This window comes from Mobula hypostoma, chromosome 26 (assembly GCF_963921235.1).
Source record: "Mobula hypostoma chromosome 26, sMobHyp1.1, whole genome shotgun sequence".
NCBI lineage: Eukaryota > Metazoa > Chordata > Chondrichthyes > Myliobatiformes > Myliobatidae > Mobula > Mobula hypostoma.
The window spans coordinates 19790246-19807290 of NC_086122.1; the positions used below are offsets into that span (position 1 = coordinate 19790246).

A 17045-nucleotide genomic window follows, 5' to 3' on the forward strand; every position below is an offset into this window, starting at 1 on the left:
TGTTAATCTTTTTTCCAGTTCCTTGTGGAGGAAATCTCACTGAACGAAAGGGCACAATTCTATCACCAGGGTTTCCTGCTCCTTATAATAACAGCCTGAACTGTTTATGGAAAATCACGGTCCCCGAAGGAGCTGGCATACAGGTATTTATTAATATTGTATAAAGGACAAATGACAATTGATTTGAAGTACACGAGCATGAACCTGCCCACTGTTTATAAATCAGCACACTTTGAGTTCTGTCCTAACATGTTCACTAAAATGTTTACAACTGTTTACAGCCTCCAAAAAAATACTGTTTGCCCTTAACAAGACATTCTGTACTTAAATACTGCAAGGATTTTATGTCCTTTTTTAAATCCATCAGGCCTATCTGGTGCTGGCTTTATTTTTGAATGTCTCCATGCACATTGTCTCTGTTAGACTTGCAACAGTTTTCAGATTCTACCATGTTAAATGTTACATTCCTCTTAAATTTTTTGCTTGTTTTATTAATGGCTAATATAGCCTATAGTTTTTATTTCATCTGAACTGCAACTGGAAAGCTTTATGCTCACCCTGTCAAATCTTTTCAGAAACTTAAAGACTTTTATCTGTCCATCCCTCAGGTCTTACACTTTCACAGCATATTTGTTCTGTCTCAGTTCTTTAATCATTCTAGCAAAACTGTTTATATCTTCTTCAGAGCATCTGGCCTCCTATTCATATACTGTAAACCTGAACTATCGTCACTGAGTCCAACAGCGAGTTAGTTTCAGATACTCAAAGCTTCCAATTTGTATCAGCAATCCCCAAGATAAGCTCAATTTTTTTTTTGTTTCTGCAAATGTTGGCTACATACTGAATATATTCCAACATTATCCTTTGTCCCATATTTCTAGCAAATGTAACGTTTTATACTTCTATTTTCTCCCTCTCTCTCTCTTTTGCTTACACCTTCTCCAGACTCCTCACTATGGTGAACAAGTCACCAGTCTTTTTCAGCTGAATATCTGCGAAAGAAAAATAATCTCTTGCTTTAGTTTCTCTTGCTCTCTGTTCACCACAATCATTTCTTTCATCCTTTCCACTAGTCGGTAGGTTTTCACAAATCAAAACGGTGGAGTCATTGTTATGTTTAAGAAAACCTCTAGCAACACATTTATTGTAGTATAAAACACTGAACACAAAGTGCAATAAAATAACCTTGCATAATTACGTCATCACGACAGACCAGCCTCGTAAAGTGGACCACAACTCACTTAAAGATTTTTACTCCTCCTGTATCTGAAGGATGTAAGAAACAAAGTCAATTCAATTCAATGTTAGTGGCTGTGAATTATGTACACTTCCAGAATTTACATTACCCTACAATTCCACCTTCTCTGCAACTTCACTTGATATTTAAGCTCTCTCAGTAGAAATGAAGTATAATCGACTTGAAGCATTTACTTCCTCCTTGTCTTTCAACAATGTCAGACCTACTGAGTATTTTCAGGTATTCCTTTTTTCTTTTCAAATCTTTTTATTATTATTACCCAAAATTAACAAGAATACATCGAAGTAGGTAACACTTATAATGTCTCAAGGAAAAAAAAATCATCTTTTTAAAGATTGAAAAAATTTTGGTGACCAAAAAATGAGAAAAAAACCCTACTAAGCAAGGAAAAGTGAAAAAAAACCCATTAGGTGTTCAACCCCAGAGCCATGCGTCATACAAAAAGCTTCTAAAGATAAACATCAAACCACCAGCAAGAAAAAAAAAGTACCAAAAATTTACAATTAGATAGTGGAGGAAATCTATCAATTAACTCAAATGATAGTAACAAGCTAATGAATGTCATCTTTTCTCAAAATCAAACATAGGTTCAAAGGTTCGCCTTCTAATTTTCTCCAAACTAAGACATAGCATCACTTGAGAGGACCATTGTGACAAAATGGGAGCCGATATATCCTTCCACTTCAACAAAACGGCCCTCCTAGCTATCAATGTGACAAATGCAATAACATGTTGGTCAAAAAAAGAGATACCGCGGATAGTTTGAGGAATTATTCCAAAAAGCACAGTTAATTTGTTAGGTTGTAAATTAATTTTAAGTGCTTAGAAATTGTAGAAAAAACTGACTTCCAGAACTGTTCCAGCATAGAACAGGACCAAAACATCTGTGTCAGTGTAGCTATCTCAGTTTTACATCTATTGCAATAACTATCAACATTAGGAAACATTTTAGACAATCTCTCCTTCGTCAAATAGTAACAATGTACAATTTTAAATTGAATCAGTGAATGACTAGCACAGATCGAAGAAGAGTTAACCAGCTTCAGAATCTGTGTCCAGTCCTCCATCATAAAAGTCAAATTAAGTTCCTTTTCTCAATTTTGTTTAATCTTAAATAAAGGATGCTTATCCCAGTGTAATAGTAAATTATAATTTCTTCCAATGGAACCCTTCATTAAAGGGTTGATACTCATAATAGTATCTAATGGGTCGGCATCCAATATGTAAGGAAAATTACTTAAATATTTTTGTAAGAAATGACTAACTTGAAGGTATTGTAAAAAGTGAGAGTATGAAAGAGAATATTTATCAACTAATTGTTCAAAAGACATCAGTCTATCTTTAAATAAATCCAACAAAGAATTAATACCTTTATTTTTCCAAAGTAAAAAAATTGGATCGCTCAAAGGCTTAAAAAAAGTAATTTTGATAAACTACAAAGTTTAAATTTTTTAAGATGAAAAAAATTACAGAACTGGAGCCAAGTTTGTAAAGAATGCTTAATCACAGGGTATAAATTTAAATTACCAACTTTAGCATTTTCAGGTATTCCTATTATTTTTCCGGATTTCTAGCATTTGCTGGCTTTTATTCTTTGATTACTATGCATTGTGTGCCAAGAAGAGTCTAACCAAATGATTTTTTTTACGTTCAGCATGTCTTCTGCTTTCAGTTCTACTCTTCAAGAAATAAATTCCACTATTTTTCCTGGCCATTGATTTTTTTTATTATTCATTTCTAGATTGACACTGGTGTGTATATATTTCTATTTAGTCCTTCTGTGTTTGCTTGTTAATATTTCCCTAAAATTCCTCAGAGTACTACCCTGCTATCCTTACCTAACTTGACGTTTTTCACTGATTTCACAATTTTATTTTTAATTTCCCGAGTGTAGTTCATCAATGACTGGTCCCAGCCCTTTCACCATTTCTCAGACTGTGATCACATTTATCCATTTTACAATTTGTTCCTATACATTGTTGTGCACTACAGTATTATATTTGTCTTGTGACTAAATATATTGATAAGAGACATAATTGCAATACGTAGTAACCCAGGAGGCATTTTCTGAAAATCCTTAAATGAGTCCCAATGCACTATCCCATTCTGCCGCTTGTCTGAAGAACTCATTGGCCAACATGACATTTCTGGAAATTGTCCTTTCTAGTCTTTTCAACTATATCCTTTTTATATTTTTTTCTATATTGTCCTTGTCCTTTCTATATCTTTTCAATTCCTGGTTTTTGTGTTCTATTGAGATATATTTAACAAACTTAAATTTTTATTTAAAAAATATCGAAATTATACTTTGTAACAAGGAGAAAAAAATCTCAGCAAGTGTAGATAAACAAAAAAAACTGAAATAATTTAAAAATTCCCTCCCTTTTATTCTCTGATTCGTAGACCTCAGTCCCCATTGACATGAGTGGTGGGGCAAATAAATTTACCCAGAGACCTTACCACTGAAACTTCTGTTATACTTCATACCTCGGAACTCACCATTGAGGCTCAGAGCATTGTGTAGGTTGCTGAGCCTAAGAATCTAGATGCTCTTTGTATCAGGCCCCTCCTCTTGACCCCAGCCAGAATGGAAGCATTTAATGTAGCTTTCTTCATTTGATTGGACTATCAATTTTCATTAAAAAAGTAAGTTTGATAGATTTGTTGCTTACTTTTCCTCAGTTTAGAGTAAATTTCTATTTTAATTAATTTAATTCCTTTGAATCTACCCCTCTCAACTTCAATGCATGTCCTCCTGATTTTGACATTTCTTCCCTGAGAAATGTCAAAAATAGGTGGCGGGGTCGAGATAGGTTTCTACCAAAGGAGATGTTAGACACTCTTTCCCTCTGCTAGTCTGCTGGTCGGCCTTAGGCAATGTGTAGCACCTGCTTAGCCCCTCAGTCAATGTCACATGAAGTCATGAGTGCACATGAGCAGATAATGCACATTACAAGTCCTAGTTATGCAACCACTGATGCCAGACAGACAATTTCTGCAGAGTATAGATAAAGTTTGGGGTCACCCGCTTTGGAAAGACACTGCCCAGAAGAAGGTAATGGGAAAACTCTTCTGTATAAGAATTTGCATAGAAAGACCATGATCGCCTATGTCATATGACATGGCATAATATTATAAACTTCTATCAGGTCATCACCTCATCTTTCAACATTCCATACAAAGTAACTCATGCTTTGCTTTATCATATTAGTGTTGATATTTAGTGATTTGTATCTCTGTATCCAAGATCTCCTGGTTCTTTAGCACACTTTAATTCTTCCTCTGTGTGTGTTTTCCCAATGTCCAATCAGAACAGTCTTGCGGCACTTCCTGGATTCCCATCACTCGCAGCTCCATGACTAATCATAACCTTCTACCCATACAATGCAACAAAGTTTTATATAGCTGCAATACGGCCTCTCAACTCTTATGTTTACAGTCCTGACCAATAAAAACAAATATTCAGTACACCTTCTTTACCATTCAGTCCACTTGTGTTAGCACCTTCAGAGAGTTACGGACTTGCACCCCAAGATCCCTGATAGGCACCCTTCCATTTACTGTGCACTTTCCTCTTGTATTAGATCTCCAAAATAAAACGTCACACTTGTCTGGTTTAAATTTCATATACCACTTCTTGCCCATATTTCCAATTGATTGATATTGCGCTGTATCCTTTGACAGCCTTCCTTACTGTCCACATCTTTACCAAATTTTAATGTTTTCTGTAGACTTTCCTTGGTTGCTGCTTCATGCTTTGCAAGAAGAGCCCATTTCTCCAAGATCATTAGAGAATAGCAACGAGTCAAGAATATTCTCATAAGCTATAAACTGATTGTTGAACCTTGCGCTAACATATAATGTCTTAAGCTAAGCATCTGCCACAAAACGTGAGGAATTTGCAATATTTTTAACAAAAATATTACTTCAATTAGTGATAGTATAGCTTCAGATACTGATAACCTCAATAGCCAATCTCATAGAAAAGGTCAACCATGTCAAGATTTACAAGCTTTTCTAATTCAGAACTCAGTAAGATTGAAACAAAGAGTAAAATCTGTTTCTGTCATGTAATGATTATGAAATATTAATTCACACCTTTATATTGAATAGACTAGATTTCTGCAATGCACTTTTTAACTGGTCTTCCAAAGCAATCTATTTACACATTTCAACTCATTCAGAACACTGCTACTACATTTTTAACAATAACCAGGATGAAGGAGCATTTCACTCATGTCCTAACTACTCTGCATTGACTTCCTGTATCTTTTAGAATTATTTTTGAAGTTCTCTTATTTTTAAAGTGTTTTTAAATCTCTCAGAGTCTCAGACCAGAGAACATCACAGTCTCACTTATGTTTTATAATCCTTCACAAGCTCTCAGGTCTTCTTAAATTTAAACTGGACACTTAAATTTGAACTATTTCCCCAAAAGATAACTGGCAGGTCAGCTTTTTAAAACTATGTTCCTAAACTGGAACTCAATACCTAAAACTATAAGCACAAAACCTATTTATTTAATCTTGCATTTAAGTAACATCTGTTGTATATCAAGCAATAGTAAATCAAGGCAGCTGGACTTATTGTGTTGTCCTGAAGTTATTCCACCACTCATCCAAGAGGCTTCATCAGTTCTAATCCATGATGGGCAGTCTTCCAATTTATAAACTCTGTGAGTTGCTTAAAGGTATAGCAATCACATGAGTGTCATTAAGAGTCATAGAGGTAATGAGAGGGCCATTAGCCTTTGTTACGTACCCCGTAACTGGGTTGCCAAACCAGCAGAAATGGATCACTCAGTTGGAGTCTGGATTACTAGAACTAAGAAAGTTTTATTAAAGAAACAAGCAACACAGTAATCGAAAGGATAATAAATGCAACAGTTCAGCAATGATAAACACACATGTGCACAGAATTAAGATAACAGCATCAATCAAGCTCTATCATTGTCTAGGGGTAAATGACCAATTTCAAAGTGACACAAAGTTCAGTCCAATTTAATAGTTCAGTTCGCAGTAATCGTTGCCATGGCGATGGACAACGTGGGGGGAGGGAGAGAGAGAACGACTGATCATTCAGAAACGGCTTCCACTCACAGACCGGCGATGTTGCTCACAAGCAGCTTTCGGGCAGGTCCTTGGTGATGTCACCTGAGGTCACCGACTGTGACCCCTCCTCCAGATGCGGTCGATCCTCTGCAGTGAACCCGGCACCCAAGCGAGGGTGGACACACACCGGGTTCCCGCTGATCGTACTTTTCCACCCTGTGCGTTTAAGGTCCGGTACTTCCCACCGACTCGTGAGAGGCGCACCACTTCCAGGGTCTCGTTACTTCGGGTGTCGTGTGTCCTGCCTTAGCGAACCTGTCCCTTTTTATCCCCCTGCTGGGGTATCGCCTGTCCATCACTTCAAACAGTTCAGAGTTCAAAGGAGGAGCCGCTCCAGACAGCTCTCTCTCCCGTCCCTTCATTACACATCTCCAGATCGCCTGTCCATCACTCCAAACAGTTCGGGGTTCAAAGGGGGAGCCGCTCCAGACAGCTCTCTCTCCCGTCCCTTCATTACACATCTCCAGATGCTGCTTCATTGTTCCTTATCTCTCCTTCCCCTGAGGACAGGTGGCAGACCAACTGCTGATGCCACTGATGCTAACCCAGGCCAGCAAACATCTTAATTTTATGTGTATTCTCGTCACACCTTACCTTTGTTTCTTTGCATGAATGGAGGTGTGAACTGTTGTGGAGATGCCGGGGTAGAGATGTTAGGACTCTACTGTAGGTATGTGATTGCTTTACCTTTAAACAACTCACAGTCAATAAGCCGGAAAACTACCTACCATGGATTAGAACTGAAGAAGCCTCTCAGATGAGTGGTAGATCATCTTCTAGACAATGCAGCAAGTCCAGTTGCCTTGATTTACTACTGCTTGATATACAATGACCTGGATGACTGAGAACCTACATAGAAACATCTGTTTGTCTTTTATTTTCATATTTGCACGTAATCAAGTTGTAAAGGACTTTGAACTACATTGTGTGAAAAGTGCTCTATAAATAAGTTATTAATATTATTATTAAATTTACTGATCAGCATTCCAACATTTTTGTTCAAATACTTTATGTATATTACAAACAATAGAGATCTTAACACTGACATCTGTAGAATATCACTGATTATAGACCAAAAATCAAAGTAACATTCCTCTACAACTACCCACAGTCATCTATGGCCAAGTCAGTTTTGTACCCAATCTACAAAATCATCATGTTCTTTAATCTTATGCATCAATCTACCAGGAGGGACTATGTTGAATATTTTATTGATGTCCATGTAGATGACATCCACTGCCCCACCCTCATCAGTTACAGTATCTTCATCACCTCCTCGAAAAACTCACAGTTGTTAGACCTGACCTTTGCTGTACGGAGCTAATAATCCCTGACTTTCCCTGTACAAAGCTAATAAACCTATACTTTTTCAAATGTAAGTAAACTTTATTTCTAACATTTTTCTCCAATAATTTTCTTACCACTCATTGGTGTATAATTGGCAGGATTATCCCTTTTGGCCTATTTAAACAAAGGAACAAATTTAGGTAATCCTGAATCCTCTGGAACATTCTGGCTAAAGAGAATATTAAGGTTTTTGTCTAGACCCCAGCATTTTCTTCTCTTGCCTCCCTCAGTATCTTGGGTTAGATTCCATCAGACCTTAGGGATTTATCCACCTTAATGTTCTTCAAGAGACACAACACACCTTCCTTTTTGATATCAAAATACTCTAGAATGTCAACATACACCACCACCCCCCAACCAATCTCAGTGCCCTCCATGTCCTTCCCCTTGGTGAATAATAATGCAAAGTACTCATTCCATAGCTCACCTACTTACTCTGGGTCCTTGTATAAATTTCTTCCTTTGTTCGTAAGTGGTCCTACCTTTTACCTGGCTTCCCTCTTGCTTTTAATCTATTGTACAATAGGTCCTAGGGATTTTCATTAAACCTCTTTTAGACCTCATATTTTCCCATCTATATTCTTTCCAGCTTCCTTTATATTTCAACAAGAGCCTTGATTTCAAATTCCAAAACCCCGTATTTGCTTTTCTTTTTTCACTAAATTTACAATCCCTCTTGCATGTATGATTCTGAAACTTGCCTTTCATGACTTTCTTCCTAACAGGAATAAGCTGGTCTCGAATTTTGACCAGTTACCCTTTAATGGCTCCCAGATGTCAGATAGCAAAAACAAGTATTCCCAGTCTTCTCTACCTGGTTTCTGGCTTATACTATTGCAATTACCATTTCCCCAATTTAGCAATTTCCCTGAGGTTCAATCTTATTTTAAACCACAACTACATTAAAACTCATCATCACTGTTCCCAAGATGCTCTCCCACTGAAACTCTAATCAGCCAGCCAGGCTCATTCCCGATACAAGGTCTAGAATGGCCCTTTGGTTGGATTATGCACATATTCTTTCAAAAAACCCTCCTGGTTCTATGTAATACATCCTGCCTGGACATCCTCTGGCACTGTCATTATTGGGGAAGTTAAAGTGGTCGTATGAGCATCTAGTGCATATCCTAAGTCCTGAATATGTGACCATTGTTGTCAAGCAGACAATCTTTAAAGAGTATTGATAATGGTTTTGATCACTCATCTTGTAAAGGCACTGCCCAGAAAAAGGCAATGGCAACCCACTTCTGTAGAAAAATTTGCCAAGACAATCACAGTCATGGAAAGACCAGGATTACCTGTGTGATGACATGGTACATAATGATGAAATGATGATGATGATGATGATGAAAGTTACTCATTGTGTAAACACTGTTACTTTTACATCTTTCCATGATCTACCTACCCTCTAAACTTATCTGTTCCTCTTTCTCTGCTGGTTACCAGGACGAGTGTAGTACAACCCATCCTAGTAATTGCACTTTTCTTATCTTTGAGCTGGGTGGATTATTCTGAAATTTGTTTTACTTGGCAATTTGCTGCAGATTTTATATTAGCTGAAATTTCATAGATTATTGAAATGGTACAATTTACATACTGCAGTTTCAACACATTGAACAAGCATGACCAGAAATGGATTGTGATTTGCATTGGATGAAGCATCCAATGTCATTTTGATCCTTTTCAAGGATGGCTTATCATTGAAGCAGTCAGTACATTTTTGTTAGATTTCTTCTGTCACAAATACTAAAACTACAGTTAAACAAGCCTCATCATAAACATGTTGAAAGAGGAGTTTTTCATTTTAAAATCGGTAGGAACTAAACTTGGCACCTTTGAAAATGGACTGTGGATTCTGATACACAGTTAACTGCCAGATTTGAATAGGTGTGATGCCTTTTCATCAGTGTATACAGTGATTGATTTCATGATCTGCCTGCTGTGTATACTTATTGGAAATGATCACTACGTCCATAGTGCATGTGTCACTTTGAAGCTCAACTAGCCACTTGAGGTATCTAACTTGATAGTTTCTCACCAATCATTTCCTCTCGTTTATACTCACTTTTGGAGCAGAAATTCATCCTTAGTGTCTTGCTCCAAACATGCAATGTGGTGCGGCTATTCATTGTTCTCTTTGCTGTTGGTTTGTCTACCGTGCAAGCTTAGGGTTCGGTTTAGTCTTATGTCAATGGCCTTGTTGCTTGTTTTTGGGCACTGTGCCGTTTAACCTCACTGTGGGGTTAAACTGCTGGTGGAACTTTGAGGACAAAAATTCTAGAGAAGTTGAATGCCTTGATGGAGGCGTAACAGCTTCTCTATCATAGGGTCATCACTTGTAGATGGGTAGTCAAGTTGTGACATCAGTTTTCCTTATTAAATGTGGGACCTGAGTCAATGGTATGCTCTTCTGCTATTGGAATTGAAACTTCTGTGAGCTGTAAAGTAGGCAACTACTTCGCATTCCTTTGGATATATTGTACAGCGGCCATTGAGCCCTAACAGGCTGTGACAGTATTTATGTCTACACATGACCATGATAACTTTCCTCACTAAATTCATCAATATAGCTCCCTACTGCATCTTCCTCCTGTGACGTTCAGCCTCTTTTCAATTGCATTGTCTCTAACATTCCATATGGTTGTGAGTTCCACATTCTTACCACCCCTCAGGGAAAGGGATTTTCTTTGAATTCCCTATTCACTTGCTTGGCGGGTTATATTACACTAATAACATTTTCATCCCTCATCATGCTCTTCCTCACAAGTGGGAACATTCTTCTTGTACCTGCTCTGACAAAACCTTTTGTCAATTTGAAGACCTTTTTATCAGATCATGCTCAGATGCATTTCCTCAATAGAAAAGAGGTAGTTGGCTTAATTTTTCCTGATAAGTATACTCCTATCATCATCCTTGTAAATTTCTTCACCCTCTCCCTCACCTCTACATTTTTATAATATGGTGACTTGAAATTCACTCCCAGCAACATTGACAGACAGAAGACAGAAGAGCATCCTTATTTTAGTTCTAACCCCCTAGTAATGATGCTAACTGAGCATATGTGGGTTTATAAACAGAAAATTAACAAAAACTACATTTCAACTTCTCTATTCGAGGAATAAGTTGAAAAAAACTAATTAGAGTTTGCACTTTCAGCAGTATTCTTTCACAGGACTTCAACATCAATTGTCATCCAAGGTTCTCCAAACCTGCCAGATTTACCCTTCACCCGAACAGGAACATGCTTCTCCTGGACACTTGCTATCACACACTTAAAAGCCTCCCACTTAGCATTTCTTCCTTTCCTTTTGAACAGGCTCGCCCAATCAACCTTAGCTAGATCCTGCCTAATTTCCAAAAATTTAGCCCTGCTCTTGTTTAGGACCATAACCTGTGGGTCTGACCTATCTTCTTCAGTCCTGTCTCAAAACTAATAGAATTATGGTCTCTTGAGCCAAAATGCTCCTTGTCTGCCACATCAGTTACTCACCCTAGCTCATTCCCTAAGACCTATATTGTACCCTCCTGATAAGGACCCTTATTATATAGAAAACTTTCACAAATCCCATCTTGTCTAGATCCTTAACTCTCTGGGTAGCTGAGCCAATAATGGGACAGTTAAATTCTTCTACTAATACAACCCTTTTATAAAATGACCAATTTATCTACACACCTGCTGCTTAAGTTCCTGCTGATTAGTATGTGTCTATAATACAGCCCCACTAGAGTGACCCTCCCTTCTTGTTTCTAAGTTCTATCCAAATGACCTCAGTCATTTTTTATTGCTATTCTGTGTGATTTTGATCAGGACAGACAGGTTCTGCAGCTTGCAGTCGAAGAATTGAAATGAACTGAACAAAACTGAAAATTTCAATTACTCTGGTTTAATGTTTAATAGTCTGTGTTTTTGTTCGTTTTTTTTGGCTGTTTGCACAATTTGTAATATTTTTGTGCATTGGTTGTTGAATGTTTTCTTTGAACGGGTTCCGTGATGTTTCTTTGTTTCATCATTGTCTGTGGAAGGGCAAATCTCAGAGTTGTATACTGCATACATACTTTGATAATAAATGTACTTTGAACTTTGAACTTGAGAATGTCATTTCTGCCACATCTTACCTTATAAAAAAGGCTACACCCCCTCCTCTCTTACCTGTATCTCTATCATGCCTGTAGCATCTGTGTCCTAGAATATTGGGCTGCCAGTCCTGCCTTTCTCTCAGCCATGTTTCTGTTATAGCTATTGTATAACATTCAAAGTCACAGGGCCAATACACGTTCTGAGTTCGTCCACTTTACCTGTCAAACCTTGAGCCTTGAAATAAATGCAGTTTAATTAATTATTCTTTTCCCTTTCTTTACTGTATCTCTGGTTATCCTGATTACTAGAATTGCTCTTGGTGCCTACTGCTTTAACCCCTGACTTCCTTCGGTTCGGTTCTACCCTCACTTTCCCCACTCCCACCAATCTAATTTAACTCCCATCCCCCTTCCCCACTTCCCCATGTAGCACTAGCAAACTTCCCAAGAAGGATATGGGTCCCTCTCTGGTTCAAATGCAAAACGTCCCTTTTGTACAGGTCGCCTCAACCCCAAAAGAGATCCTAATGATCAAGAACCTGTATCCCTGACTCGTACACCAGCTCCTCTGGTTTGTCCTTCAAAGTTCTGACCTCATTAGCACAAGACATCAGGAGTAATCTCAAGATCGCTACCCCTGAGGCTTTGCTTCTAAACTCCTTTCCTGGTTATAGACCCGATACTCATTCTGCGGGACCTTATCCTCATGCTGCCTATGTCACTCGTACCAACGTGTACAATGAGCTCTAGGAGTTCACCATCTCCCTCAGGAATTTTCTACACCCTGCCAACCAGGATGCCACACACCCATCATGGTATCTATCCTATCACCAATTGCCCTGTCTGACTGTACCCTTCCCCTCTGCTCCATAGTACCAGTCACAGAGCCAGTGAGTTGATAACTGCTGCGAGCCCCTGAAAGAACATCCCTCCCAACAGTATCCAAGAGAGTATACCTGCAGGTGAGGGGAATGGTCACAGCGGAACCGTATTCTGATTGCCCACTACGTTTACATTTCCTACTTTGCATGTTGAAGTTTAAAAAGTATGCTCATGTGATCCAGTTGAAAATAGAACCCACAATGTGATGTTAGAAAGACAGGCCACATGCATGTGAGTGCATTGCAGAGAATGTTTTGATGAAAGGCTGTTGTCAGAGTGATTGCTGTGCTGTGTGAAATTTTTGCTCAGGGCTGACAGGTCACCAGTCCCACTCATGTGCTGTGTTGAAAAGTTGGTGTGATGGGCTGGGTTGATCAGACCCAAACAATTTGAGTGTCCAGAAGATGTGGTAAAAAGTGTACAAGCACAACAAAGTAGTTTGAGCCTAATTTATTATCATAAAATAGAAAGCATGAATAAACCACACAATATACTATATAGTAGGTCACAAAAATTTCCACAAAAATTTCAGGGCTTACCATTTTTAGTCACCATGCGATTGTCACTGTTATCAGGGGGAACTCCAAATTTTGACTCACTCGTGTAACCACCTCTGGATCCTGGGCATCCATCACGATTTCCAGTCCAGGTCAAGTCCAAGGATCCCAGGGAAAGGTACCCCAATAAATAAGAGTTCCACAAGGGTAAAGAGACACGCAGAGAAAGACAAACTCTTTGATCTTTTGTTCTCATGCCATTAATTCAGCCTGGTTTCTTTCATTCAAACAATACATATGTTCATCAACACAGTGTGCAGCATACACTTATAAATCAATCAGATACTTCAATTGTCACTCCGTATCCATCAGTCCGCCAATGTTTTCGACTTAACATTCCAAAAGAACATGAATATTCCATATACGCGATTAGCCCAGATGCAAAACAGAAACCATTGAGCCAAATTGACAAACACTAAGAAAGAATCCATCGATCTCTCAAAGTGACCGACAGACATTTAGTCATTAACAAGTATCCTCATGTCAATGGTGCCTGAGACTTAGAAAAAATACAGCTGCTATCAACAAACATTAAACATTAACAAATTTTGGATTTATCTTATACTGACACTCCACAAAGAGTTAAATTGTCATTTTGAACTGTTCAAACGTTCATTCAATGTTTTACAAAATTTAATTTAATGCAAACAGTTGGCTACAGTTAATTTAAACGCAAACAACAGGAATTCTGCAGATGCTGGAAATTCAAGCAACACACATCAAAGTTGCTGGTGAACGCAGCAGGCCAAGCAGCATCTATAGGAAGAGGCGCAGTCGACGTTTCAGGCCGAGACCCTTCGTCAGGACTACTAATGGCCACTTCCAGAATAATATTGAACATCTGTAGCAAAACTAAGAGATTCTTCCCTTCTACTTGGTCTTGTTTTAAAATTCAACCCTTTTGGATAAATTTAAGAGTCTTATTGGAACAAATTACTGGAACTCAACTTCCACATAACCCTGTATTATTTCTATTAGGTGATATTGAAGGGATAAAACCGAAACTTAAATTGAATAAATATCAGAAAGAATTTATAAAAATTGCATTGGCAGTAGCTAAGAAGACTATAGCAGTTACTTGGAAATCTGATTCGTATTTAAGTATGGATCGTTGGAATAATGAAATGGCTAGTTCTATTCCACTCGAAAAAATTACTTATAATTTAAGAGATAAATATGTAACATTTTTGAATATTTGGCACCCTTATTTACAAAAGATAGGATGGCATATTTAAGTGCTCCGATAAAGACCTTGGTCCCTTGGGGAAAGTAATGAATAATTATACCAAATTTATTTTGAATCCCATGGAGCAATGTGGAAACCTTCCAACATCCAGGCGGTTCTTTTCTTTTTTCTCTCTTTTTTTCTTTTTAGGTAGGACTATATATATGGGGGGGGAGGGTTAAGGGGAGGGGGGAGGGTAGATTTTATCTTTTCATGTATTCTTTTTGAAAACTCAATAAAAATTATATTACAAGAGATTCTTCCCTGATACTGTAGAGAATTACACTTAGGCTGCTGATGTTTTATAAACATCTGGTTGCTCAGGAATCTGGTATTTAACTGTTAATGATATTAATGAAAAAATAATATAAGGTGTTAAAATACACTAATTTGTTTGCAATTATTCAGGTAATAAATTGTATCTAATTTTAATAATCATTGGCCTCACTCCTCTTAAGAAGTTTGTGAAGTAATTGCAGTTTCATTATGTGCTGCATAATTTTTAAGTATGCTGGATTTTTAATGACATAATGTAGGCATACAGATTATAATATCATTTTATTTACGTATGGAGGCCAAATACAGTTGCTTCAACTAAATTAATTATTCACTATTCATAAATGAATTAATTTACATAAAGAACAATCAAATGCCGTCAGCTCAAGCGCGGCATGGTGCATTCTCAACACGACAAAGTCAAAGTTGTTTTGTTAATAGAAGTGACTTACTTGCATCTGAATTATGATCTAGTTATCTACCTTTTCTAAAAATAAATGCAAGTCGGCTCATGTTTTATCTCCTTGGTAATACCCCGACAGTATAGCTGAAGGCATTCTCTTGCAGAGGAGAGAAGTAATCCAGTTTGCTCCAGCAGTCTACTGAAGTAAATGAATCCTGCTATTTAAACTCCATAGGCATTCATGATGGTACTGAGTAACTGGGCCCTGTGTTAACAGCCTCTCAAATACTTCACAACTGCATGGTATAAAGAGAAAACACAAAAATCTTTGACACATAGTAAGAAAGTGTATTGAATGACAGAATGATGCTGAGAAATGTGCACCAATAGCATTTACTGAATAAGTTATAAATAAAGCATGTTTTGATTTATAAAAAGGTCCCCCCACAACTTTCCCATGAGTATATACAGATATGATATGTGTTCGATCTGAGAATAAGTGATGGCAAAATATTTATCCTCATAGCCATCATTATTAGTCTGTTCATGTTCTTTCCTAGTTTCTGCTTCCCAAGGGAAAAATTGGGATAGCAAATGGATCATAAACTTGGTTGATCTTCCCCCAGCTATATTCCCAACCAGAATATAATAAAGTTAAATACACCTTGTGACAATGTTTGTGCAGCTGAAACCGAATCCTTAACTCTGCCTTGTCCCTTATTGTCACTTCAGCGTTTCTTCTCTCACTACCTCACCCTCACTGCTATTTTTTGCACGACTCTGTTGTGATTGCAGTCATCGTTGTTTTTAATGTTGTCTTTGCTATTTGCATCTTCACTGTTTACTCTACAAGCTTCACACATGCAAGGAATTTCATTCCACCCTGGTGCATAGAACAATAAAGTTAACTGATCTGGCCGCTAACTCACCTCAGAGCAGAAGATGAACTTGAGATTTCCCATATCTCTGGAGCTTAAGGAGATTGCCTGAAGAAAACACATTCAGCTCACCTGGCCCTCGTTGCTTAGAATCCAAAATAATGAGAACTCATCCTACTGAGCACGATTGTGTTGATTCAGACCCACGACCCAGAGTTTTCACCTCATTCACTGCACACCTGCATCTAAGTTGGGTATGAATAAATTAATATATATGTAACTTAATCAGGAAACAAAATCAAAATAATTTAATAAAATTTTCTCCTTTGCCACATTTTCTCCTTTGCCTCATAATCCATGTCTAGGATGTAAGGGCTGATGCCGGAAAATTCCACAGCTGGAAACCCAACGGTGAGCCAAGTAACAGATGAAACACCATCTGCCACTCACTCAGTTCTGGAATTCAGCATTGGAAACCCACGTGTGGAATTCCAGGATTTAGTGCCATTCAAACAGCTGAGCACAATCAGCTCCAGCCAGAACTGCTGGCAAAACTGAACGAGATTTGGTCTGTGCTATCACTTAACCCCTAGGAAACAAGGCAAGGTTACTGTTGGAAAATCACTTCTCTGGTCAGGAAGTCTGAAGTCAAATCAATCTGAGTTTATTGTGTTGTACACAAGTACAGTGTAATACTGTACAGTAAAAAATGCAGCATCGTCACAGGCAAGTAGCTATAGAAAACACACTGAATATACACTCAGTAGCCACTTTATTAGGTACACCTGCTCCTTAGTGCAAATACCTAATCATTCAATCATGTGGCAGCAACTCAATGCATAAAAATATGCAGCCGTGATCAGAAGGTCCAGACCTAACATCAGAATAGGGAAGAAATGTGATCTAAGTGGCTTTGACCGTGGAATGATTGTTGGTGTCAGACGAGGAGGTTTGGGTATCTCAGAAACTGTTGATCTCCTGGGATTTTCACACTCAACAGTCTCTAGAGTTTCCAGAGAATGGTGAGAAAA

The 17045-nt window shown here is 37.9% G+C and overlaps 1 protein-coding gene across 1 annotated transcript in view; it reads left to right on the top strand.

Moving 5' to 3' along the window:
- csmd2 (CUB and Sushi multiple domains 2) overlaps positions 1-17045 on the top strand; it is a 2031293-nt gene that overhangs the window by 1770267 nt on the left and 243981 nt on the right. Inside the window, exon 35 of the mRNA XM_063033882.1 lies at positions 19-143. Coding sequence (XP_062889952.1) covers positions 19-143 — 125 coding nt within the window. The remainder of the gene's footprint in view (positions 1-18; positions 144-17045) is intronic.